The sequence below is a fragment of the Petaurus breviceps genome, unplaced genomic scaffold, assembly GCF_028583685.1.
Source record: "Petaurus breviceps papuanus isolate PSGF00001 unplaced genomic scaffold, PetGlider_PUasm1.0 90503, whole genome shotgun sequence".
Taxonomy (NCBI): domain Eukaryota; kingdom Metazoa; phylum Chordata; class Mammalia; order Diprotodontia; family Petauridae; genus Petaurus; species Petaurus breviceps.
This window is the reverse complement of record NW_027187265.1, coordinates 681,985-708,755: the sequence shown is the minus strand read 5'-3', so window position 1 is coordinate 708,755 and position 26,771 is coordinate 681,985. Positions and strand designations below refer to the sequence as shown.

Genomic DNA, 26,771 nt, shown 5'->3' with positions numbered 1-26,771 from the left:
GAGAGAGAGAGAGAGAGAGAGAGAGAGAGAAAGGATGGTGATTGGTCAGCACTGCTCTTTAAAGGAAGATGCTGAGAGGAAGAGAAGCAGGGGTCCTTGTGGCCCCTAAAACCCAAGAGTGGTAGCAAAGCCTTGGAATATAGACAGAGAGTGGGAAGGGCATATGATCAATTAAATCACCACTGGCCTACAGAATAGCTCTTTAGCAGTCCCTCAGCAAGATGTCAGCTGATTAGCAGAAATGTTATGACACAACTTTCCCATCTTGTGCCCATTTTCCAGGTGGCCAGGTCTCAGTGGTAGGACAGGCCCAGTCAGAAAGGGCCAAGTAGGGATTCTAAATCTTAGAGGCAGACTAGTGGACTGGATATGGAGTCAGAAGGACTGGGCTCAAATCCTCTGCTAATTACTAGCCAAGGGAACTTTAGCAAATCACTTAACTTCTCTGGCTCTCCATTTTCTCATCTGTAAAATGGAGGGGGGAGGGGTTAAAAAGGACCCAAAGATTCCTTTCTAGATTCATGATTCTATGATATGGAGGTAGTTGGCATAGAAAGAACACTGGATTGTGGGTGATAGGACCTAGGATTCTCACCCCACCCTTGCCACTTAGTAGCTGGGTGACCTGGAAGAAGTAACAACCTCCCATTGCCTCTGTTTCCCCACATGTAAAATAAGAAAAAAAAATCACCTGCCCTACACAAGTTGAAAATCTTTAAACTAAAAAACACTTTTAAAATGGCAACTTACTACACAATAGAAATCATCATCTAATACATACCATGACAGATGAAGAAACTAAGGGCCAAAAAAGAGCTGGGATTCTCCCAGGGCCACACTGAGAGAGGCCCAGAGAAGACCTGGGTCTTCTGATTCTCAGTCCAGGAAGTTTTCCTGGGGTCCCCCAGCTCTTCTCTGAAGGGACATTCCAAAGAGTTGGAAAAAGTTGAAAGGAGGAAGTGGAAGAAGGAGGAAGGAATGAGAAAGAGAGAGGGGCAACTGGCAAGTGGGTCAGTTAACTCTTCAGCACTGGGTTCTAAAGTTGATGAAACTTCTCAAGGATTCTAAGTTAAGAGGACGCTAGGGCTGGAACCACTGGGCGAGAGGAGAAAATACTGTATCCAGAGTAGCAACAAAGTTATTAGCTTCATCAGCTGAAGTCATTCCAGCAGTTACCCCACGGAAGGAAGGCAGGGAGAAGGAAGGGGAGGTGTCCTCCTATAGGGTTTATTTAACACTCAGCTGCCAGGGAACTTAGACAATATTTCTTAATTCCTGTTCCAACCTCTCCCCACTAGTTGCGAAAACATAGTTACAGCCCACTCTGTAGTAGGCACTGAGAACAGAATCAAAGAATGTCAGCACTGGAAGGAACCTTGGATAGCATTATATCCAACCCCTTGTCTTACAGATGAGGAAGTAACAGAGGCAGCTAGGTGGTGCAGTGGATAAAGTGCTGGACCTGAATTCAAGAAGACCTGAGTTCAAATCTTACCTCGAATACTTATTAGGTACATGCCCCCTGAGCAAATCACTTCACCTCTGTCTGCCTCAGTTTCTTCAACTCTAAAGTGGGCATAATAATAGCACCGACCTTCCAGGGTTAGTGTAAGGATCAAATGAAAAAGTATTTTTATAGCACTTAACACAGTGCACATAGTAGACCCTTCTTCCTGCTTTCTTCCCCATCAACTCCTTTCATCTTACAGATGAGGAACTACAGAACACAAAAGTCAAGACTCCCACTGTCCATCAAAGCAACTATCAAGAACCTACATTTCAAGGCACCCTGCTACACACCTTCCTCTCCCTGCCATAGTCCCTTTTGCAATGGGACTCACATGGAAATCCCGCTTCTGAGAAGGACTGTCCATAAAGGTCTTCAGGCTACAAGTGACACAGAATACAGTGGAGGAAAGGATACAGTAGGACTTTGCATCAAGTTGTTGGAGAGGAGGGTGGAATAAAAACCCAATTCTTGGGGGAGGGGAGAGTGACTCATTCTCTATTATAATTTCTTTGAAACCAGGATCAGCTGTAATCATTCCCTCTTTGGGAGTGGGGTGTGGTGTAGTGTGGGGTGGTGCCTGAATCTATTGGGGATACACAAACACAAAGGGAAAAGTCGACGGCAAATTCCATTTCAATGAATATTCTGTTCTTACTGCCTCATTAATAAAGTGAACCCAGAGCAATTATTTAGGTAAAGAATAAAATTGGCTCTAAAACAAAAAGATATGGTTATAAGGAAGTCATAACACTGATGCTGATCAAAGGGTAAGAAATCACCTGTAATTTCATTCAGACCAAAGTTAGGAAAGAAAGTGTGAAAATATCAACTGATTAAACAGATACCCATGGATATACTCTGGCCCACCCCCACAGTTAAATGAACTGAACACCCTTTAGATTAAATATCTGGATTTCCTTTCTCAAGGACCCAGTCATCTTCAACCCAGTCCATGAGAAAGTTGACAATGCATACAAGTCAATCCACCTTTGCTGGTCACGTCATAGCTGACCACCAAGTTCACTCCACTGACCTGCTTTAAACTGTTCATTACTTAAACAGAAGTTTCTTTTTTTTTTTTTGCTAGAAAACACATTCTCTGAGTGACCTTCATTTAGAGAAATGGTGAATCCTAAGATTTCCAGTATTATGATAATGTATCCTTTAAGCCATATTCATATAGTGCCAGCATATAGTAGGAGACTAATAAATGCCTGCTTTATAAATGAATTTATATAATTAACTTGATTGACCTAATATCCATCAGTAATGGTCAAATAGGAGAAATTTCCTCTGTTCAGAATTCTGTTTATAATAACCATTTATGCCAGTTTTTGTGAAAATGTCACACAACAGCCACTGTGTTTTCACAACTGCCAGGAGCTGGAATAATTACTAACCTAATGGTTTATTAAACTGCTGTCCTCATTAAAGACTCTGAGCACATCAAAAGGATGTTTTTCTAAAAAATAACCTTGGGAATCAAAGTGTGTAAACACAAGCACATTTTTATCACTTGCTACTTATCAAGCCCTGTTTGGATGGTCTATTAGCCCCTAATGAGGGCTGGAACCATCAGTTAAAAAAGCAAATCATTAGGTTGAAAACTTGACATGTTAGCACAAGGACTTTCTCCCAACTGGCTGATCTTTCATCAACTTTTATCAAACACAATAAACGATCATTTTCACTAAAGTTCTTAGTCCAAGTGTTTCCCATTAGCTCAGGACACCAGGTTTTAAACCAGATTTATTGCCGCCCTTATAGTTAGTCTTGTCTTATCAAAGATTTTCCTCAGGAAATAGGTATGGCTGGCGGCTGCTGGTCTCTTTATTGATAGTTCACATTGCCGGAGACTTCACTTCCATTCCCTTTTGCTATGTGTAGCAATGGAATTCGATCTAAGACTGGGATGGGTGCAGAAAAAGGCAGGGATCACTTCAGAGGTGGAAAGCCCACCCAACAGTTAAGAAAGTTGAGGGCACAAAAGCCATTGGTACCTGTGGTTGCCTTGCTTCCTGGGGATCCGGAATTTGGAGCACGGAACATCTGGGTTTGGGAGGCTGGAGGGGCACCAGAGGAGGTGCGTTGTAGAAGGGTGGAGCACCGGACTATGGAAGCTGGTGTTTTTTTGCCCGACTGGCTCGCCTGTGTCTTCACTGCCATGAAGAGTGGAGATCGAGAGAACTCTGGATGTGAACACTCAGAACTAGTGTCGGGCTCGTCAGACGGCTCCCACCCAGCGGAGGTACCTGGCAGGATCGGGTCCTCAATGTCGGCTTGCCCGAGGCTCTCCTGTGGGCTGTGCCGCCATCTTGGATTGGCAGCCTCTTATGACCATGGCCTCCCCCACCAACAAACCCCCCAAAAGGGCAAAGAGCTGGGAATGGCTTCACCAAATTCTACCCCCTCTCCTCATTCCCTGACAAATGACAAGGAACCCTCCCCCATACCCCTTTCTATAGGGAAGCCTGAGTTACTTAGAATCATAGGACCATGCTTTGAAGTACTCTCTGCATTCTAGCCAAGCAATTATTTTGGGGTAGGTGGAGAAAAGGGAGGGTAGAACCACTTGTAAATAGGGTTTGATCTCCACAGTAGTAACGAAAGGAGTGGGAAAGAAGATCTCTTAGTCAGCATGCTTAGAAACCTACAACTATTTCCCCATAACTAAGTTCAAATGAAAAGATACAAAAGGTCACAATCAGGAGAGAGAATATCGGTCCCTGGTCTCTAGCATATAAGGGCCTAGAAGGCACAGTCTTTGGAAAGGAGAACCACTGAGATGTGAATGACAATTCTCATAAATCCAGAGCACCCTCTGATTCTCAAAAAGTCCTGCAGTAAGAGTCAATTCACTTCTAGGAGTTCCTAACATTTTCCTGGTTAACAGGATGCTGGGCATCCAGAACTTAACATTGGCACAAAACACTAATCATCTTCAAAAAGTCTCTTAGCCCTAGCATCTATCCTTGAGATGTGGACACTTATGAATGAATTCTCTGTACTTATTAGTCTCAAAGAAAGAGATGGAATGTGTGTCCCACACAGTCCTCCATGGAAAAGACCCATCACAGGGCAGTTTCCTAAAGCAACCATAACCAGGATATTCAGGCTGATAGTCAACAAATCAATTCAATGAGTATTTTTTAGGAACCTACTATGTGCAGGGTGCTGGAAAAAAAAGAGAGAAAAACAAAATAGGCCCTGCTCTTAGAGGAGGTTACTTTCTACATGGCTGACCTGTAGATATTTAAGAGGGTTCTACTGATACAATTCCTGATCTAGAATTATTTCACAGTGTTGTTCTCTTTTGTTATTATTTTATTAGTCCATGGTATTCAGATCACTTCTGAGCATATCAGTGAAGAAAACTACCCTGCAGGGGGTGGGAGTAGGAAGTGGTCTCCATGTATTCTAGGACTCAATATTCCTCTTTTTGACAAGACAGCTGTTCTAGTCATAAGACATTCATGTATCTAACACTTCTGGTAATACCGCTAGGTTTCCCTGATTGGGTGCTGACTGGGCATAAGGTTACTTGACACCTATGGGGAATTAAAATTCAAACATTTCCTATCTCAACTTACCTATGAAAGAATCTGTGTGGCCCATATTTTTTCCCGTCCACAGTAATGGTTGAGTTTAGTGGCAGCAAGTTGATAAGCACTTACAATTTTTCACAGCATCAGTCTAAGACACCTAACTTCCTCTTCCATACCTGGGGTCCCAAACTATTCCAGGGGCCTTACTTAGCTCCCACCTCATTCCTCTAGTATCAACAAACTGTTATCTTTTTTCTCCCATGAAGAGGAATAGCTTTACATCCCTGAGGAGGCAGGTGACTAGAAGCCATCTCCTCACTTCAGCCAGAAGTTTGTGAGGTAGGTGTCATGGATTTAATTTTAAGAATCTCAACAGTTCCCATGCCTTCTAAAAGTAGATTTTGGCTCAATGAATGTCAGAGTTAGACCATAAAGATAATCTGATCCAAATCACCCATTTTGTAAATGAAGAAACCAAGGTCCCAGAAAGAAGTAATCTAAATCACCGGGTGATTTAGAGGCAGAATTGGGATTAGAATCTAGGTTTGGGGAGAACATGAGTTAAACTAGCTCCACCTTTACTGAGATGGGGGCAGGGAGGTTTGAAATCCCCTTGCTCTCATCTCTCATTTCCATTTTGAGATGATTGTGGTACATGGTATAAAGTGTTGGTCTAAACCTAATCTTTGCCCAACTTCTTTCCAGTTTTCCCAAAGTTTCTTATTAAATGGGGAGTTCTACCCCAAGTAATTTATGTTCTATTTATCTCTCAAAAGAGATTCATTTCTGCCCTTCAGCAACTGTAGCCCACACTTGTGGGGAACATATGCTTTTTGCAAGGGGGAGGGATCTGGCACAGAAGAGGATAAGAGAAAATGATGGTGAATTTCAGAAGAAAGAAGGAGAGTTACTTATAATACTTATGAACATTCAGAAAAAGTGATATATATGCAAACATGCTCACATCTAAATAACTGCAGAATAAATACGATGGTTAACTCTACAAATTTAAGTTCACCAAGTATAGAAAACCAAAGGTCAGCATTTTAGAAGTAGCAACATTAATTCACTGAGTCCTGGGAAGTGTATGAGAATATAATATTTACCATCATATCATAATTTTCCAAATTTTTTTACAACTCTCCCCTCATCAAATCCTCAAATCCTCACAACTACTTTGTGTGGTAGGCAGGCAAGAACTATTATCCCTACTGTACAGACTAAGCTTAACTGAACAAGTTGTGGTATATGATATCATATGATATATGATGAAAAGATATTGTGCTATAAGAAAGGACAAGCAGGATGGTTTCAGAAAAACCCGGGAAGACTTACATGATCTGATGCAAAGTGAAGTAAGCAGAACCAGGAGAATATTGCACATGGTAACAGAAATATTCTAAGGATGAAAGACTTACTACTCTAATCAAGACAATTATTCAAGACAATTCCAAAGGACCCATGATGAAAAATGTTATACACCTCCAGAGAGAGAGACCTAACGAGCTCCCGAGGCTAAATGCAGACTGAAGCATACTTTTAAAAATTTTTATTTTTATTGTTTTATTTTGTTTGTGTTTTTTTTTGCAACATGGTTGAATGAAAATATCAAGTTGCTTGGCTTCTCAGAGAGGGAAAAGAGGCAGAAGGGAAAGAATTTAGAACTCAAAATTTTATTAATATTTTTACACATAATTAGGAAATATTTAACAAAGTAAATAAAAATAATTTATTTTAAAAGGAGACTAATCCCAAGGTGGTAGCATGAATTGCTTAAGGTCCACAGAACCAGTCAATTAAAGATCCAGTACTATGACTCATGTCTCCGAATTCCCAGTTCAGTGCACTTCTGGTTCCTTAATTAAATGGAGTTACCTATAGGGTGGCTAGGTGGCACAGTGAATAGAGCACTGGTCCTGGAGTCAAGAAGACTAGCTTTGTGACCTTGGGCAAGTCACTTAACCCCAAGTGTCCTCCCTTCCCCCTCCAAAAAAGGAAAAAAAAGAACTCATAGCTGACTGATACCAAAGAGTCCTGCCTTCTTCTAGCCAGCCCTCTTGCCTTTTCTTCTACATTCCTCCAAATCTGTCTAGGACTCATGGAACTGGGTTTTTGGTCAAACCCTTAGATCAGATATCACTTGGTAAATCTATCTCTTGCAGTCTCTTTCTCTATCCACAATGACACCTGGGTTTTGTGATGGAAAGATGGAAGCCCCCAACAATTATTCAACAGCTTCAGCCCAAGCTACCTACTCCCTCCCCCCTCCCCTTCTCCTGGGACTAGCAACTCTTTTCAAGTGCTTTAGAAGAAATGCTTATCCCTAATTTCCTTTCTCTAGACCAGGGGTTCTTAATCTGGGGTCTTTCGATATATTTCAGGGTGTCTATGAACTTGGATAGGAAAAACATTACAGCTTTATCTTCATTAACCAGTAGCTACAATTTTCTTTTTCCTTCAATGATGAAAGTAGGTAACAATATGGCTCTAGGCTTCACTAGACTGCCAAATGGGTCCATGACATAAGAGATTAAAAACCCATGTTCTAACCAACCTCAGAGACAATGGACAAATCACTAACATCATACATGCTTCTTTCCAGGAGATCACTAAAACCCAACCCAATGAGAATTTCCTACTCTGGAACTCCATTAAAAGAAGCTATTATTTGGCCATCCTGTTAAATGGAGAGTTCTGCTTGGTTCTAGATTAAGTCTCTTGTACTCATGCAACAACGTGCCTGAGTCTTTTGACATCTGAGTCTCTATCTGGTTTTCCAGACAGACAGGAGCACATAAACTCGTCATCTCTAAATTACACGGTCTATTTCTCATGCTCCTATGGGGAAAATAGGATAACAAAGACTCATAGCATTTAGAGCTGGAAGGAACCTTAGCAGCCATATAATTTAATCCATACCCCCCAAAAAAATTCCCATTATAACACACACGACACGTAGCTGTCTGGGCTCCGCTCCCTCCAATGAAGGACTATCTGAAGCATCTCATTCCACTTCTGGACCAGTAAGTGTTCCCTGTAGTCAAGCCTTAACATGCCTCTCTGCAACTTTTACTGATTGCTCCTTGTTCTGCCTTCTAGGCCAAAGAGTCAAAAGAAATCTTTTTCATATGACATTCTTCAAATACTTGAAGATAGCTATCATGCCCCCTTCAGTTTTCTCAATCAGACAACAAGTATTTACTAAATGACAGTTCTGGGAGTTCCCTTTAGCAATGAAATCACAGGTTCAGTCCCTATTCGTATCCCTACTATGTGCTGGGCACTGTGCTAGGTTCTGGGAATACAAAAATGAAAGTTCCTGCCCTTAAGGAGATCACATTCTATGGGGCAAAACAACACATGCACATATACATGTTATGTACAAAAGAAACACAAGGTATTTGGGGGGGGGGGGGCGTAGCACATACAGAAGGTGGTCCTTGAGCTGAATTCTGAAGGAAATTAGAGAACTAAAATTTAGAGGTGACAAGGGATGCATCCATTCCCTAGGCTAAATAACAGGTGATCTCCCTTCTCCCTAAAACTAAAAGGGGAGAGAAGAGATGACAGATTGAGTGGGTGACTGGAAAGATGGATGACAGGGGCTAGAAGGAGAGCAGAAATTCTTGATAGTCTGTCCAATGGGAGTTGATCTATAGAAAGCAGGGTTAGAAACTATGATAAAAACTGCTAGGGAGAGGTCATTCCTTCTTCTTGCTGAGTCATTTCAGTCATGTCCAACTCTTCATGATGCCATTTGGGGTTTTCTTGGCAAAGATATTGGAGTGATTTGTCATTTCCTTCTCCAGCTCATTTTACAGAGGAGGAAAATGAAGTAAATGGGGCTAAGTGGCTTGCCCAGGGTCACACAGCTACTAAGTGTGTGAGAATTCTAGACCCAGTACTCTATCCATTGCACCACCTAGCTGCCCACAGAGAACATCCCACCCCACTCCTGAAGTTGAGAAGCTCTGGAGAACCAGGACACAAAAGACTAGGTCATTTCACTCCTTCCATGACTGTTTTTGGAATAACTAGATCAGACACCAGGTCTTCCCCTTGAGAGTTCTCAGGATTTCAGGGAAAGAGGACCACTATCAAACTTCACTATGAAGCTGGGAAAGAAAGAGGTTGAGCAAGCAACAGTGGATTTCTGAAGACAGCATGCTGCAACAGCACACATTCTAAGGGTGTGGAGTTTGATGAGGGATGTGGCCCACAAGAGATGGTCAAATGAGCCTCTCCACCATGCCCAGAAAGTGGTTCAGTTCAAGCCAATGAAGAAAGAGAGAATAAGAACCCAGAACCCTAATCTGCCTGAGGCTGCAAGAGTAGCAAAGGGAAGTCCCCACCCCCAAAGAGAAGGCACTGATCAAGAAGTGTCCCCAAATGCCCAGGAGAAGACCATGTCTAGACACATGGCTGTGTCCCAGTAGAAGAGGAGGAAAGAAGAATAAAAAGGCAACTATGAAGAACTGGTTTCCAAAGGAACTTTTTCCTTTGGACAATTAAGAAATGGTGTGGCACCTAGACTAGCCCCCAATCTGTTCATTAGACTCCTAGAATCTCAGAGCTAGAAGGGATCTTGGAAAGCATATAGTACAATCCATTTAATTTTACAGGTAAAGAAATGGGGCCCAAGAGAGGAAATGATTTGCCCAAAGACACACAATGAGTTGTTTGAGACATTGATGAAAACCCTCTGGTTGGTTAGGGTTCTGCAGAGACACAGGGATAGGGCCTATGAGGAAGCAGGTTTTGCCAGTGATAGCTGAATAAAGTTGGAAACGGGGTGAGGGGAGGAGAGGAAGTGAATGAGAAAGACAGAAGCAGAGGTCTTCTCAAGAAATAAAGACAAGGCACATTCTCAGTTGATTAACAACTTTATTAAGTGACATAATTAAAAATTAATTGAGTGTAAACACATTCTGGACATACTCCCCTCCTTAGGCCCTTAGCAGATGTTCCCAACTGCTCCATTAGGGAGCACCCAGGAGAGACCCAAATCTGCCAGCTCCCAGGGCCCAGGGTCACTGCGCAAGTGGGGAGAGGGTACTGTGTACTGGTTTACAGAAAATCCCAGGATGTATAATATTCTGCCAATAGGAAAGAGGTCTTTGTTGGGAATGGGAATTAGCCGAGGAAAGAGGAACCTAGCAAAGTCATTCCCTCATGGAAGGCCAACTCTCCTATCCCCAATCACACTGTTGTAACAGAGTAATAGATCCTCCTAGACAATCACCTCTCCCCACCCATCACCATAAAGTTTGCTCAAGAAAACCTTCCCAAGATCATCTTGGGGAGAGCTGGGCATTAAGTCTCCTCTCCCTACATGAACCTCACAGCTATACCATCTAGCTACAGGCCAAAGTCCAGGCTTTGGAACCCCTGGTATCCTATTGTCTACTGGATACTGCCAAATGCTTTCTACCCAGAGGGCACTGCCACACAGAGGTCCTCTAACTACTAGACATTAGCAGATGCCATCTGCCTAGCAGACACTGCCATGTGAAGATGACAACCTGCCTGACAGGTACTGAGACATCAGCAGGTACTGACATACAGATGCCCACTGGTTGTTGGGTGCCGACAAGCACTGATACTCACTGTCCAATAGACATGCGATTTGAAACTGAAAGATGCCCTCTGTCTAGTGGAAACTACTAAGCCACCTTCTTCTGGGTGGGCACAGAGATAGCCTCTGTCCAGCAGTATGAGCAGATACCCTTCTTCCTCATGGAAACTGATACCGATAGATATCCGCTATTTGATGGGAATGGATAGATCCCTTCTTTCCAGTAGGCACCGATATGCAGATTTCTGCTTCCCAGTGAGTAATGACACACAGGTAACCTCTGCCCAATGGACACTGATATACACAGACACTCTGTCCAGCACACAGACAGAAACCTTCTGTGCACTGACAGACATCCTCTGCCCGGTAAGCCCTGATGCATATGCATGAATGAGCATTTGTGCCTTTATAGACATGCACAAAGAAGCTAGCTCACTGTGCCATCCTCACCAGATGGGCCCTTTCATCTTTGCTATCCACGGCCCTTGGCGCTGTGCTATCCACTGATTCCCTTCCCTGCATCTGAAGCACAACCTGAGTGGGAGACTTTTGCCCTTCTTCTCTTGGAAAGGACAACATCAGACAAGGGTCCCTGTTGCACAGTCACTGCTGCAATGGATGATCATATAGCCTGCACATTTCCCTCATGACATGAATACAGCAGAAGGAGCTGACTATTAGAGGAGTGGGGGAACCATAGGATCCTAAGAGTTAGAGCTGAAAGGGACTTAAAGAACCTGGTTCAACCCCCTCCTTTCACAGATGAAGAAGTCAAGTGTCTTGTCCAAGGTCATATAGGTAGTAAGCTGGGTGTCCAAGAGACATCTTCCAGTGCAAACCCAGTCCTCTCTCTATTAAACCCTCTGCTTCATCCAGCACCCTCTACAGAGGCCTTTGGGTTTTCTGCTCCCAGACTCCCCTGCATGTACCCTGTCTGCTATCTTCTTAAAGCCTTCCTTCCAGGTATGGTTTTACCTGAACCTCCCACCACACCATGGAAAAGATTTTGATCTGAAGACTCTAGTTAGGAATTCTTGGGGAAGCAATCCCCACTTTCCACCAGGCTTGGTCTGGACAGCCCACTGTCATGGAAGGTAAAGAAATTGGCTTTACTACCTTTAGATTACAGTTCTCATCCCTAGTCTCATGCCATCCCTGTACTCAATGGTATCATGACAGACCAAAAAACAACATACCAAGTAGGTTAGATTTCATCCAAGGGCACCTTTTGCCCTTTTCACACCTAGGAATCATGGTCAACATCTCCAGTCTTCTTTCCTTCTCAACTCTCTGTCAACTGTCATAGGACAAAGGCTACCCTGGGGAGGGAGAAGATGTCACTACCACACCTCTTTTACTCCCATCCCTAATACCAATACACCTATGTGATAATACCCATATGGGGGTCAGAGCTAGCACATGTATGACAGGGAAGGGGAGGTGGGGCAACCAGAGGGCCAATTTCCCCAGAGCCCTAGAAGGAAATGCCAAGAACCCTCCTGACCAACAATCTCTATGTAAGAGGTGTATTCTAGATGCCTAAGTACAACTAGGAACATCTTTGTTGTATTTACAAGGCATGAAAGTCCAACAGGCTTTAATGCCCCTTGTCTACCAACCACAAAGCTTCAGACTCTGAGTAACCCTGACCCAGAATGGCAAAGAGGAAAAATGGTATCAGGTGGAAAGATGAACAAAGACATAATACAAGATGCTTGAAGTAGTAGCCCATGCCCAAGAGCTCCAGAGGGCAGAAGGTCACAATCAGAACCCACCCCTGTGAAAAGAAGAGAGGGACCTTTCAAGCCCAATGCCCCTAGCTGGGTTAATGAGACAAAGACCACTCTAGGGATCAGACATTTTTATCTATCAAACACAGGCCAGAGAGAAGAGGAGGAAATCACAAAATGTTAGAGATGGAGAAAACCCCAAAGATCAGCTATTCTAATATTCTTATTTTACATGTGTGAAAACAGGTACATAAAGAAGTGACTTGCCCAAGGATAGGGAACAAATGAATAGCAGAGATGAGACACAAACACAGGGCTCCTGCTTGCCCATCACCGTCTTTTCTGCTACAACAAACTGTCCCCTTACTCCATTCAATGAGTACAACCACAGGATAAGTTTCCAGAGCCCTGGTCCTAAAGGGGTTTGGGATATCAGGGTGGCTCAGCATTGTTTTAGACTAAAGGGCACTGAGTCTAGAATTAGGAAGACCTGGTTCCAGATTATACCTCAGATAATAGCTGTGTGGTCTTGGGCAAATCACTTAAACTCTCTAGGTCTCAGTTTCCTCAATTGCAAAATGAGGGAGTTGAAGTCAGCAGTCTCTAATATTGCTTTCAGCTCTGAATCAGTGAACGTGAAATGTGCCCACTGTGGCTTAGGCTTCCATCAGGAAGAAAGGAGGAAGAAGAGGAGAGACAGGCCTTAAGAACCTACAAAGGGCCCCCCACAAGCCCGGCCAGAAAGCCAGGTCACCTCTATTGCACAGTCTGGAAGCAATGATCACCTGTTGGGAGGGCTCAGAGAGAATTCCTACATGTAGGCAGAAGAGTGGACCAATGACCCCCAAGGTCCTTTCCATCCTAATGATCTCCTGACAGAGGCTGCCAGGGTTCTCCTCCCAGGAGACTTGCTAAGCCAACTCACAGCACAGTAAGGAGCTTTGGTTTTTAGGAATTAAGGGTTCATGGCCACATCCATGGCACCTAAACTTTAAGGGCCATATTGTATATATCTGGGCAGCCCCAGAGCAAGGGAGGCCAAAGAATGAGGTCACTCCTCTTCCTCTCCCTTCTCCTGCCCCAGAGAAAAGCCAAAGGTCCCCCAGGCTCCTATCACAGATCACAGACACAGAAGCACAAGGAATCTCAGAAATCATCTAGTCCAACATCTTCATTTTACAGATGAGAAAACTGAAATCTGCCCCAGGTCACACAGGTAAATAGTAGAATCAGAATCTGAACCAGGTCCTCTGACTTGAACCCCATGCTGTGCTTCAAGGTGGTCTGCCTAATACCAGGTGAGCTAAGAATTCACAGCAATGGAAACTGCCAGCTATGACAACGTCCTGCCACAAGGTGGCTCCGTGTCACATGCATAGCGGGGAGGAAAGGATGGTGCTAGGATCAGTCTCATCTTCGGCACTTCCACCACCAGCAGGTGCCACCCGACACACGCTCCCATCCCCTTGCTGGCTTCTTCCCCCCAGGACAGTCAGTGACAGTGAATTCCCAACCCAAGACCACAATACCGGCCCACCCTCCTTGCCACCCTTGGCAGATACTCACTGATGGGGGCATGAAGGGCCACGTGCTCTTGGTAAGGGGTGTAGTACTTGTACTGCTTGCCACAAAATTCACAGGTGTAATTACCAGTTTCTGTGGAAAAGAACAAAAATGGGTGGGGAGAGTCATCACCTTCCCAACATCAACTCCTTCCTACTACAGGAGAATATGGAACTCTACGTCATCTTGCCTCCACTCTGGCCATCACGCCCAGTGTCCTCACCCTCCCCACTCCCAGAGCCTAGGGGTGCCAGGCTCTGACGGAAGAGATTTCACTCGACTTGTCCTGGAATCAGGCCTCCATACTATGTGCTCCTCAAGAGCAGGGACTGTCTTGTTTGCTTGTATTTCTATGCCACAGCCCTCAGCATAGTGCCAGGCACACAGTAAGCAAACAATAAAATTAATTCTTTCCTTTCTCCCTCCCTTCCTTTATTCCAAAGCTTGTAGGTAGCAGCACCTCAAAGTTGGTTCTCTTTGCAAAATTTCAAAGATCTTCCCCCGCCTTTCTCTTTTCCTCCCTCCCCTTTTTATTTTTATCTACTAATCACCTGAAGATAGAAGACAAGGAAACATCCCAAGACAGAATGTGATAGCTACATCAAGGTCCAGCAGTGTTTCACCTGCTGGCCAATTCCTTACATTGGAAAGATGACTAACAAAATGAAAAGCAAGATCAGGCCTTGGCACCTAGTAGTGGGCACTGCTGACCTGCCTTGGCTCCTTTATACCACCCCCCCAACTACTTTTATGTTATATTACATTATAGCACTTGTTGCAGAATCCCCTTTGGATGGCTGGCCATGACCACAGGGACCACTCACCCCCCCACCCCCACTGTGCCCTTGAACCTTCCCTCCCAGGTGAGCATACTTGGCCCAATTTTCTGGAATGGCTCTGGAGGCTCCTCCTTTACTTCATCTGTGGCCACGACGGATTGATCAAAAGGGTCTGCAGGAGAACAAATGTCATTTAGCTTCCCAAGAATGCCACTCTGCAAGGGCCAGGACCCTGGTCATGGGAGAGGGGAGGAACAGGGGAAGAAGAGGCCAAGGACTTACCTGCCCGATTTTCAGGGGCTCCTTCGACACTAAACACTGAGCCCGGATAGGAGGTGACGGCAGTAGCAGAGGGAAGGAAGGAAGCAAATGAGTGCTATTATTTCACCCAGGAAAAGGGCTCTGATTCTCTAAGGGGCACCTCATCCCAATGACCTGGGCCACAACCACCAACCTGCTCTTGGGAACCTCACCGCTCTTGAAATAATCAGCTTCCTAAATGGAAGCCAAGAAAACTGGGATGAGGAAGGGGGGGCAGCAGAAAGGGTATCACCAAACCAGGTCCCAGGACCTATCTCAACACTCCAGACCTCCAGTCAGGGGACAAGGACTGGGGGAAATGTTGGCTGGGATATGATGATGCCCTCAATCCAACACAATCAAGATCAGACCTTGCTCCCTCCTCATGAGGATATCTTCCTGAGATCACCCTGCCTCCCATGGGGGTCACACTCATGTTCCCCCTCTTGCATGGGACCAGAAGCCCATCACTTTGCATCCCACAGACACATAACAAATGTACTATTTATTTGTGGTCACCACTCAAGAGGGAGGGGCATCTCTTCTGTCTTCATTTCTGTCTTGGCCTAGAGCCAGCACTGCCCTCTAGGCCAGGGTTCAACAACTGTCATGGGCAGGGGAAGAGGGGGACAGATGGTTTAAAGAAATAACCACTGAGAGGAAAATCAGGTAAGAGAGAGAAGGAAGATGACAGAAAAGAGGAGAGACAATGAGGAGAAGAAGAAAGGAATGGAGGAGAGATCCTGTTATGAACCAACTTTTCTAGAAGGATGCAGGGGAGAAAGGCCATGAGTAACTCATGGCTACCCTGCACCAGAAAGGGGTGGCCCTGAATCCTTCCCAGGAAAGCCCCAAAACAGAAGGAGTTGCCCCACTCACCATCCACAGCATGCAGGTCTCGATGCTCTTGAAAACAGCTGTAATATTTATATTTCTTCCCACAGATATCACATGTGTACCTAAAGTTGTCTGTGGGAGCAGTAGAGGGAAAACAGGAAATGTGAAAATCTTGGCTATTCAGGGATGGGAACAGCATGCCAGCTGACCTCAGTCGGGAGAGGCTCAGGCTAATAGTAGTTATTTTGAGAGTCTTTAGTTATGTTTTAGCATCCCGTTTCTATTTTAATCTGACACCACTGTCCTATACCATGCCCATCACTTAAATTACGGTTCCCATGGAAAATGTCCCCAGGCCATTCTGCTACCTGACAATGCCACTCCTGAAGGCTATGGGAACTATGAGGATATTGGCTGACCTCTGACTACAGAATCCTCTCCTCCCCTGAACTGCTGTTTAACTCCAATGAAGAAGCACTGAAGTCTGGAAGAATTTACTGAGCCAGTTTTTTTTTTAACTGAAAACTGCCAGCCCAGAAATCTATTCCTGACCTCAAGGACCTCCCAGTCTATGCGGGGAGAGTGAGACTCATAGGTATCAAAGAATGAAATAGAAATACTAGCTAGAGGCTAGTGATCTAATTAGTGATCTAATCAATCAGAGGCAGCTAGGTGGCAGCAGATAAGAGTGCTGGACCTGGAGCCAGGAAGATCTGAGTTCAAATCTAGTCTGAGACACTTGCTAGCTGTGTGATCCTGAGCAAGTCATTTAATCACTGCTTGCTTCAGTTTGTCCATCCGTAAAATGGGGATAAGAGCATCTATCTCATGGGGCTGCTGTGAGAATCAAACAAAATGGATTTGTAAAGTGCTTTGCAAACCTTGAAGCACTATATGAATGATCACCCATTGTCATTACTGTTATTAAAGAGCCCAGAATCAAGTCCTGAATCATGTATTAGAAGCTCCAGCTGCTGTAAGAGTTCACTCAGGGCTACAAAGACTCAGAGCCATCAGGAAGGAGGGGCTCACGAAGGGTCTAAGGGAGAACAGACCACCTGATCACTGACTCACTATCATTTCCCCTCTACCTGTCTTCTTTCTTTTCACCTATAAAATAGAAACCAGGAATAGAGGTATAGAGGAGAGATCATTTGACAACCAGTTAGGAGACTCAAGCTCCCCTCATCTCTGGACCAGTCAATTCCCTTTTTAGGCCTCAGTTTCCTAACCTATAAAAATGAAGGTGGTAGACTAGCTGCTTCTGTAACATTGACTGACTCCACTGCAGGCTGCCCTTCCAGGTGGCCAGCAGGATGCCTTACGCTCACATGTCCACTTCCTTCCCAGGGAACAGGCAGTCACCACAAACCCAAACACAGGACGAGCCACCCGCCTGCCACCCACCACAAAGGCCACGGGTGACCAGGCGGTTTTCTCTGCAGGAAAGAACGTCTGCCTCTTAATTAATTGAGCTTGGGAACAGAGAGTGCATTATTCATGTGCACATCACAGTTACAGCCTTCTGCTTTAAGTGCTTAAGCAAACACTTGGGGAAAGAGACTAATTGTTCTACATGTGGGGAGCTGGCAGCCCCATTCCTGACTGCTACGCTAAGTTTGGCGGGCAACAGCTATGGCTGGGGCAACCTGCCGGCGCTTTTGATGATGTGAGCCAAAGTTCACCAGAAATGTGTCAGTGACGGGCCTGAGTTCTAGTACTGACACTGATGCAGGCTAGATCTATGACCCTGGGCACCCTCAGGATTTCTAGGCCTTCTTATCTACCCAGCAGCTGAACCTTCTTTTGTGGGCTGCCTCTCCAGATTAGAGTGTGAGCCCCAATGTACGTGGCCCATGTTTAACACTTTTGTTTCTTTGGTTTGGGTCTTTTGAGGAAATGGGGTGGGGTGAAGTGACTTGCCTGGAGTCGCACAGTTAGTAAGTGTCTGAGGTAAGATTTGAACTCAGGTCCTCCCAACTCTACAGCCAGTGCTTTATCTACTGTGCCACCCTAGCTGCCCTGGCTTAACACTTAACACTTAACATAATATGCCTGCCCTCCCTCCCTCCTCCCTCCCTCCCTCCCTCCCTCCCTCCTTCCTTCCTCCCTCCCTTCTTTCCCTCCCCTCCTTTCTTTTTCCTTCCTTTCCTCCTCATTCATTCCTGATCTTTAAGATCTTCTCTGACTCTAACATTTCCGGGTTCTACTGCATGACTAACTAACTCCATGACCAGGCCATTGGATCAGCTGTGTAGTAGAGGTGATTGGGTAGGAAGTTGGCAGCAGTTGCCCATGTGCTATGCTTGAGTGGGGGCAGGCACCAGGAAAGAGGACAATAAGCACGGGGAGAAAAAAATGAGTAACATTGAACTGAGGGAGGGAAGAGCAAACAAGGAGGTAAAAATATCTCTGGCCATAAAGACCAGCGAGTCATTTCACACAAAGGAAGCCAAGAGGCGTACAAACCAGGCCATTGAGGGGAGGGCTGGAAAGGCAACAGAGACCCAAAATAGCAAAGGAAGGAAAGATTAAATGGGGAAATTCTTTAAATACACTCAGAGGCAAATCAACAGACCAGGAAAAGAAGGGAGCTATTGAAAGCAGGGAGGACAACTGCAGGCTGAGGAGGACAGCGGAAGGTGCCCTCATCGGGTTCCAGGAGGACAGACTGCAGGCTTTCCTGTGTGATTCAGAGCTGAAAAGGACTGTGGAGATCCTGCGGTTCAAACCTCTCATTTAACAAAAGGGGAAACAGAGGCCCAAAGAGGGGATGCCAATTGTATAAGGTCATGGACTTGAAGAAATGCAATGGGAACTCAGGTTCTCAGCCTCCAGGCCCCCACCCTGAATCCAGCTTCTTCTAAATCCCACTACAAAAGGGAAGGCTGGTCAGGACCCCCACCCAGGGTGGCTGCTCTTTGTAATCTATGCTTTAGCCAGAGGAAGCCACTTTCTGCAGACAAGCAGGCCCAGATCCTGACGCTACCTCCTCAATAGCAGGGCATACAGATCAGGCAAAGAGAGAGGGGATCTTCCCAAGAATCAACCTCACCTGGGTTCCCAGACTCAGCCTTCCCCAGCCCCTCCCCTCTGCCCCATGAAGACAGCAAAATACTTACTGCCCTGGGATGCTCCTTCACCTGAGGCTGCTTCAGTGTCTGTAAGAGAAGGTGGGACAGGCAGATGAGTCCACAGAGAAGAGAGCAGAGGACCAGAAAAAACTGCTTTTGAGGCACAGGAAGCAGGCACATGGGAGCATGGCTGACTCTACTCTGACAGGGGAGACAGCAGATCACTTTCCATTGCCATCAGCCCTCTTTCCATTGCCCTAACACTTCTCAACATCCCTCCTTGGTTCAAACACAGGTAACGTCCTTACCCAGAGGCTCCAGGCCCTCATCCCTCCCTTAAGATATAGTGTGCTATGCCATATGGCCCATGGGACCATCATGATCAAATGCTTATTGAGGATCAACCCATACAGGGCCCAGTACTAGGTACAACAAAGGCAGTGCTGGGGGAGGTGAGGCATGGGTCCTGCCCCCAGGGAGCTTCAGTACCCAACCACAGAGGACTCTGGCATTGCCTAAGTGTCAAAGGAACAGGACAGACTAGCAAGACTACCCTGTCAGTCTAATCAGGTCCCCATAAAGGCATCCTGGGCCAGACTCTGACAAACCCAGCATTTACACTGGCTACCAGATTAGCTGGACAGATTGCAAGTCAGCTGGCTCCCACCTCTCAATAGCCTTGAGTTTCTTCAGTCCGTTACCTACTTCACATTCTACAGGGCTCAGAACTGGGAAGGCAAGCTCTTATCTCTTCATTTCAGGGGACACTTGAGTTCTCTACAGTCTCCCCCAAGAGGACAGGTAGAGATCAAAGCTCTGTCTTTATTTTGCTCACCACAGAGCCCATTTGAGGCTGGAGCTGAATCAAAAAGAGAAGTGGTGAGAGATGGGAGCAGAAGGGGAGAAGTAAACATAGGGACCAGTTTCTCACACCATCCTCGCCCCCCTCCTTCTTGACCAATCTGAGACCAAGGCCAAGAGTGCAGAAAAGCTTCCTACCTCGATGTGCTCGCACGTGGGTCTGGAAACAGTTATAATACTTGTATTTCTTTCCACATATTCCACACTCATAGGACCCTGGGAAAAAAGCAAGGGAAAGGATAGGTCCTCTTTGTTTGCAATCAATAGCCAGGCCCAGCTGCAGGAGAATGACTGAGAATGACCCAGTCCAGGAATCCTGCAGGTTCTACCATCCTGGAAGAGGTTCTGGGAATGAGGCGGCGTCCAGACCATGTGGATCACTTGGGCACCGAACACAGAAACAAATTTTAATTATGTTCAATCTCAGTTATCCATTTGTGGATTAACACTTTTGTCTGCATCAACTTGGGATTTTCTCCCATCTGGCCTCCCCTCCCTGTTTAGCCAGAAGGAACTTGGGGGCCACAATCAGGGGCAAACACATATACATGTCTCATTGCAGGTTAAGACATGTACACAGTGCTCCAAACAAAAACACAATTAAACCTGCTGGGAACCTGTTATTATTTTTTTCTCATCCTATTTCATATTGTCTGAAGCTACATTTCCCTTTGTGAATACAAGAGTCTCTAGTCTTGGTTCCAGGATGAGAACTAGCTATGTGACCTTGGGCAAGACTCTCAGCCTCAGTTTCCCTCTCTGTAAAAGAGATAACTGCTCTAGCCACTTCACCTTAAAATTATCATGCCATATGAAAGAACTGAAAAGAAAAAAACCACACTGTTCAAATGCAAGATATTGTTGTTTGTTATTATTATTTCTGTCCAAAGACACTTTTAGGGGAAAACACAAAGTCCTTTCTAAGAGACTCCCTGCTATTAATGCTGGCCATACCATTTTTACTAAGTCAAGAAAATCTCAGACTAGTTTTCTCCATAGGAGCCAATCAGGAGTAAACTGCTACTGCACACAGAACACATCTTTACTCAGGTAACAAACAATACCTTTCATAGTCTTCCTGGTCTGAGGCAGAGCCAGGAAAGCACCCAATCACTATGGCTCAAGTCACCCCCTGGACACTGACAGGCTATGGAAGGGAGAATCCTGTCTGCACAGAGAAAGCCAGAGACACAAAGAGGGAGGGAAAGAGCAGACAAAGGAGGCTGGCAGCCCCATGAATTGCAAACCTTTACCTGGACAAATCTTTTGGGGGGAGCAGGAACAGCAAAAATTTCCCTCTCTGTGTATGTGTGCTTCATTTTAAAATTCTGAATTTAAGAAACATCAAATAAGAGAAGCAATTCCATATGGCTCGTACATGCAACTGCCAATTTGCTCAGCTTGCTTCTCCCTCCAAGTACACAAGTATACTAATTCAACATGCTACATTCAAAGCTGTCCTGCTCATCTGTGTTTTTCACTAACTTTTTCTCCTCTTCAGTGCATTAAAAAAAAATGCTGGGCAGCTAGGTGGCGCAGTGAATAGAACACTGGCCCTGGAGTCAGGAGGATCTGAGTTCAAATCCAGATTCAGACACATAATACTTACTAGCCGTGAGACTTCGGGCAAGTCACTTAACCCCAATTGCCCTGCCCTCCAAAAAAAAAAAGAGGCAAAAAAAAGTGCTTTGCTCATTTTGTGGTGGCAAAGAATTGGAAATTAAGGGGATGCCCATCAACTGGGGAATGGTTGAACAAATTGTGGTATATGAATGTAATGGAATACTATTGTTCTATAAGAAATGATAAGCAGGCAGACTTCAGAAAAACCTGGAAAGACTTACATGAACTGATGCTGAGTGGAGTGAGCAGAACCAAGAGAACACTGTACACAGTAACAGCAACATTGCGCGATGACTGACTTTGATAGATTTAGTTCTTCTCAGCAATGCAATCATCTAAGTCAATTCCAAAAGACTCATCATGAAAAAATGCTATCCACTTCCAGAGAAAGAACTATGGAGTATGAATGCAGACCGAAGTATACTATTTTCTCTTTTTGTTTTTTCTTTCTCGTGGTTTCTCCCTTTTGTTCTGATTCTTCTTTCACAACATGACTAACATGAAAATGTTTAATATGATTGTACATGTATAGCCTATATCAGAAAACTCAAAATCTTATGAAAGTGAATGCTGAAAATTAAAAACAAATTAATTTTAAAATTCTTTGACATGTAATTGGGAAATATTTAATGAAATAAAAATATTTCCAAATGCTAAAAAATTAAAAGTTTCAATGACCTTCTTTTCTTACTTCTCCCTGTTACATTTTTTCCTAGAGGGAGGTTTTAGATATTTCTGGCCCCTGATGGAGACTGGAAAGAACTTTCATCCCATGGCACTGGAAGAGTTGTATTAACAACAGCTAGGGGGTACAGTGGATTAAGCACTGGGATTTGGAATCAGGAAGAACCGAGTTAGACTTACAAGCTGTGTGACCTTAGACAAGCTCAGTTTCCACATCTGTAAAAGGCAGACAAATAACAACACCTACTTCTCAGGGTTGCTGTGAGGCTATAACAGCTGGGACACTACCCAGGGCCCTCAGACACTCCCAGGGAAGCAGGGACCCACTCACTGATACTTTCCCAAGGAACTTCAAGTAGCTCAGCCACATCTCAGGCTCCTCCAGAAATCACTGATATGGGGGCCAAGTGACCTGAGTTTCTACAGTTTGGGTCTGAGGTGGCAAATGTAAAGCCTCAGGCCGAGGGAGCCTGGTCACCACTCTCAGGGTTGGGGAGGCTGTCTTTTGCCTCTCTTTGTATTCCCAGAGCTTAACACAGTGCCTGGTACTAAATGAAAGTTTACTGAGTGACTGAAGACATAGCAGGAACGGTCAGTTGGACTCTCAGTTCAGTTTCTAGTTCATTATGTGACCTATCCTCTCTGGACCTCCATTTTCCTCTCTGATAGTAGAGTAGGTATTCTGAAAGGCTTCTTCCAGTCCTGCAATTCAATGACTCTACTGGCTTTTGATGGTGCACATACAGTATTCAGTCCCACCCACCAGAATGTAAACACTGACAGACAATGCCTGGCCTCCCCATGGGAATTTCCAGGGATGCCATGATCTCTAATTTCACTCTCACAATTCCATCCAGTAAGGCCAAGCATGAAAGAAACCTAAGGATTCTTGGTGGTTCTACTTACTCCCATACGATAAAAATAAAAGTTCAAACCAACTACACTTTATGTCTTTTTCCTCTGCTCTTTAACAAAAACGAAACCAAAATCAAACAAGGGCTCACGTGGTCAAGGGCCTATGTGTCAAACAAGGTAGTTTCCTTGTTTTCTGTGGCCTAGCCATTCTGAGGTCCCTCTGGAAAAGCAACAGCAAAACAGAGTCTACTTCAAGGCCACCCTTCTGCGTATAAAGTGATTGGGCCAAACCAAAACACTGTCCCAAACCACACCCCTTTCCTGAACCAGGGAGTAGGTTGTGAGTTTACCCAAAAGGAACACTTTCACCCTCTTTCACCCTCTCTACACTTATCCTCTTTCACCCTCTCTCTTTCGTCCCAAGTATTCCAAACTCATCTTCATCCAAGGCTGCTCCTCACATACCTTTTCCTCATTCATCTATCCTGCATCCCATCCTCCTCAGGGCCCAGATCAACAAAGATGCCCAACCCAGGGGCCTGGCCCAGGCCTAGCTAGCAATGGGAAAGACAGGTGATAGAGAGAGTCTGGGTCTGTGATAGTGGGAAGGAACAATAGTGAGTAGTGGAGAGGGACATGGTAGGCAAACTGAGGTCAGATGGCTAAGGATAAAGGGAGAGGACAGAGGAAGGCCAGGGAAGAAACAGAGGGAGATGAGAATGGGAATGGAGATGAGAAATAGATGAGGAAAAAGGGAAGTAAGAGGAAGGGAGGGCATGGAGAGGAAGCAAAAATGGCAGAATGAAAACAGCATGAGAAAGGGATTTGAGAGACATGAGATCTAGTCTCCTTTCTGCTACTAACTTGAGCCAATGGTATTTGAGATATCAGCCAAGCTGCTGGCTAGAACTATTTCTTGACACTAGCCCAGGGGAACTCTTGCCTAAAGGCACAGGCTGGTGTGAAAGACTGATGCCAATGGAAATCAAGAATCCAGCAAGCTAGGAATGGACAGGCGCTATAAAGGTCACCCATCTTACTGTCCAGTTGGCTGATGCTCCATCTCTGTTGGCAGTCCTGGGGTCTCTGGGAGCCTAGCTTGCCAAACACAGGCTTTAAGGCCAGGGAGCTAAGCTGAGAGACCACAGAAACTACCATCCCTGCATCCAAACCCAGACTCCCAATACCACATGCCTTTCCCATTGCTGGCTAGTCCTAGGGCTAGGCCCTGGGCTACATATCTCTCCAATGATCAGAACACAGAGGAGGATTTTCTCTCCTGGTTTCTGACAAACTGTGCCCTCCCCAATCCCCAGCATTTCTTTGGGAGTCTCTTCCTCCCAAATACACCTTTATTCACACTAAAACTAACACATACTCTGAGTAGGGCTTGAACTAAACTTTTAACTCTGAGAGGTTATAAATCCCCCTGTAGCACTCTTATATAGACCTGAGTTCAGAAACCTGAGAAATTACTTCCTTGCTCTCAGACTCAGCTTTTGTTGTTGAGCTGTTTCAGTTGTGTCCAACTCATGACCCTGTCTGGGGTTTTCTTGGCAAAGATACTAAAGCGCTTTGCTATTTCTTTCTCCAGTTCATTTAACAGATATGGAAAGTGAGACAAACAGGGTTGGGTGACTTACCTAGGGTCACACAGCTAGTAAGCATCTGAGGACAGATTTGAACTCAGGAAGAGGAGTCTTCCCGACTCCAGGTCTGCTGCTCTACCCACTGTACCACTTAGCTGCCCATATCTAAAGAATGAGGGGACCTAGAACAGATAATCGCTGAGGTCCCTTCCAGCATTTAGGGGCTCCAAAAGTTCTGCCCAGGTAGAACAGGGTATTCCCCCAAAGCTGCTCCGAGATAAAGCAGTACCCTTCTTCCTGATGAGTGAGCCTCCCCCTCAAAAGTCTAGGTGGTTAACCAGACTCACGTCAGGAAAATGGCACCAAGGCTTGCCAGCCTGTTCTGCTGTCTTACCTAGGAGAGTGAGAATGCCTAAAAACAGCTGCTAAGAGTAATAGACGACTGCAGGTGTCTTCAGGGACTCATTCTAAGTGTTCTCTTGTAGCATCCCACTCAAAACACCTCCTGAAACCTTAAAGCTCTAAGGGAAGTAGAGGTCATCTAATGCCACCTCCCCCTGCAATGCAGGAATCCCCTTTTCCAGAATCCTGAAAAGATCATCATCCTCCCTCTTCCTGAATAACTGCAGTGACGAGAGCTCGCCATCACCCCGCTTCTGGCTAGCTTTAATTATTGGCAAGTTCTGGCTCATACGAAGGTGAAACCTGATTCCCCTTAGCTTCCACCCACTGGCTCTACTGTCTGGAGCCACCCAAAACAAGGTTAATCCCTCATCTCCATGACAGCCTTTGAGATATCTGAAGACAGGACTCATGACCAGCCCCAACCCCCAAACAACTTAACTAACAACTCCCATCCTTCAAAACATTCCTGAAATGTTTTCATTTTCAGATCCTGGTTTCTAGAATTTTTACCCCCTTCATGAATTGTTCCCAGATTAATCACACAACTAATCGCCCCCTTCCCCTGTGCTACAACAGCATTTATGAATCTATGTCTGATGACAACAAGAAGGAACTGGTTACTGAATTAGACATCATGGGAACTTTGGGAGGAAGTAACCACTCCATATTTCAGTTTGTGATTTAAAAAAAGGAGGAGGCATGTACACTAGAAAAGAGTATTTCTGGGAAAGGAGATTCCAAAGATATCATAGAAAAGATGGATAGCATTCTATGGGCTAAAAGTTTAGAGGGGAAAGAAATAGGAAGTCCTTAAGAAGCCTATTCTAACAATGCAAATATGAACAACTCTATGGAAGAAAAGGGGAACTGTGAGGAAGAGGCTTATGTGGTTACAGTCAGTCAACAGTGAACAAGCATTGCTTAAGCACCTACTATGTCCTGAGCAAGGTGCCAGGGACATAAAGAAAAGCTAAAAATGGTCCCTGACCTCAAAGAGCTTGCAGTCTAATGAAGGAGACAACATGTAAACAACCACATGAATACAAGGCATATGCAGAGTGGATTAAAAGTGATCTCAGAGCAAAAGCATCCATTGATTAACTTATACGGGGGTAATTGAGGGTGACAACAAATGAGTAGCCGGATAGGAATAATGTCAGGAGGCTGAGGACGAATGCTGGGAACACCAACAAAAGAGCGTCTCAAAGATCATCGAAGAAGAGAGAAGATTGCCTTGTGGATTAAGTGAGATGGCACCGACAGATGAAGGAGAAGGCAGAACTACTCAAATCTTGAAGGACAAAACAAAATTGGTTAACTGGGAGTTGAACTCAAGACAAGTGAGGTAAGGATAAGAAAGCACCTGGGGAATCCCCTTAATCAGGTTCCCCCAGATAAGCCATCTCCCAGGGCACAGAAGGGCTAGCCCACAGGATTTCAGTCACTAACAGCAACTAATGGGAAAGGTGCACATGACTGGAGACAAAGGATGGGAATTAAAAAAAAAAAGCAAAAGGAAATAGATGTGTCCACACACTCAAGGTCAGAAAGTTTGACATCAATTCTTGGCAATATCCTAGAACCCATTCTTAAAGGGATGGTTTGGGAACACTTAGAAAAAGAGGTGATTGCTAAAAGGCAGCATGTCTTCAATGAGAACACATGGTGAATGGAAGACTGACAGGAATGAAGGAAGGGAGGACAAAAGGTAGGAGGAAGGAAGAGAGGGAAGGAGAGGAGGAGGAAGGGAGGGAGGAAGGGATGGAGGAAGGGAGGAAGGGAGGAAGGCAGGAAGGAAGGCAGGAAGGAAGGCAGGAAGGAAGGCAGGAAGGAAGGAAGGA

General features: G+C 45.0%; 1 protein-coding gene across 19 annotated transcripts in view; it reads right to left on the bottom strand.

Moving 5' to 3' along the window:
• Positions 1-26,771, bottom strand: part of ZNF618 (zinc finger protein 618) — a 230,063-nt gene that overhangs the window by 22,888 nt on the left and 180,404 nt on the right. For 6 of the 19 annotated variants that reach the window (XM_069062674.1, XM_069062684.1, XM_069062680.1 and 3 more), the window contains exons 4-10: positions 19,913-19,990; positions 18,962-19,000; positions 15,882-15,980; positions 14,985-15,020; positions 14,797-14,874; positions 13,927-14,016; positions 3,511-3,762 (exon numbers count right to left, since the gene is read on the bottom strand). In XM_069062674.1, the coding sequence (XP_068918775.1) occupies positions 3,511-3,762; positions 13,927-14,016; positions 14,797-14,874; positions 14,985-15,020; positions 15,882-15,980; positions 18,962-19,000; positions 19,913-19,990 (672 nt within the window). The remainder of the gene's footprint in view (positions 1-3,510; positions 3,763-13,926; positions 14,017-14,796; positions 14,875-14,984; positions 15,021-15,881; positions 15,981-18,961; positions 19,001-19,912; positions 19,991-26,771) is intronic. The other 13 variants (XM_069062686.1, XM_069062688.1, XM_069062687.1 and 10 more) reach the window with 5 other exon arrangements.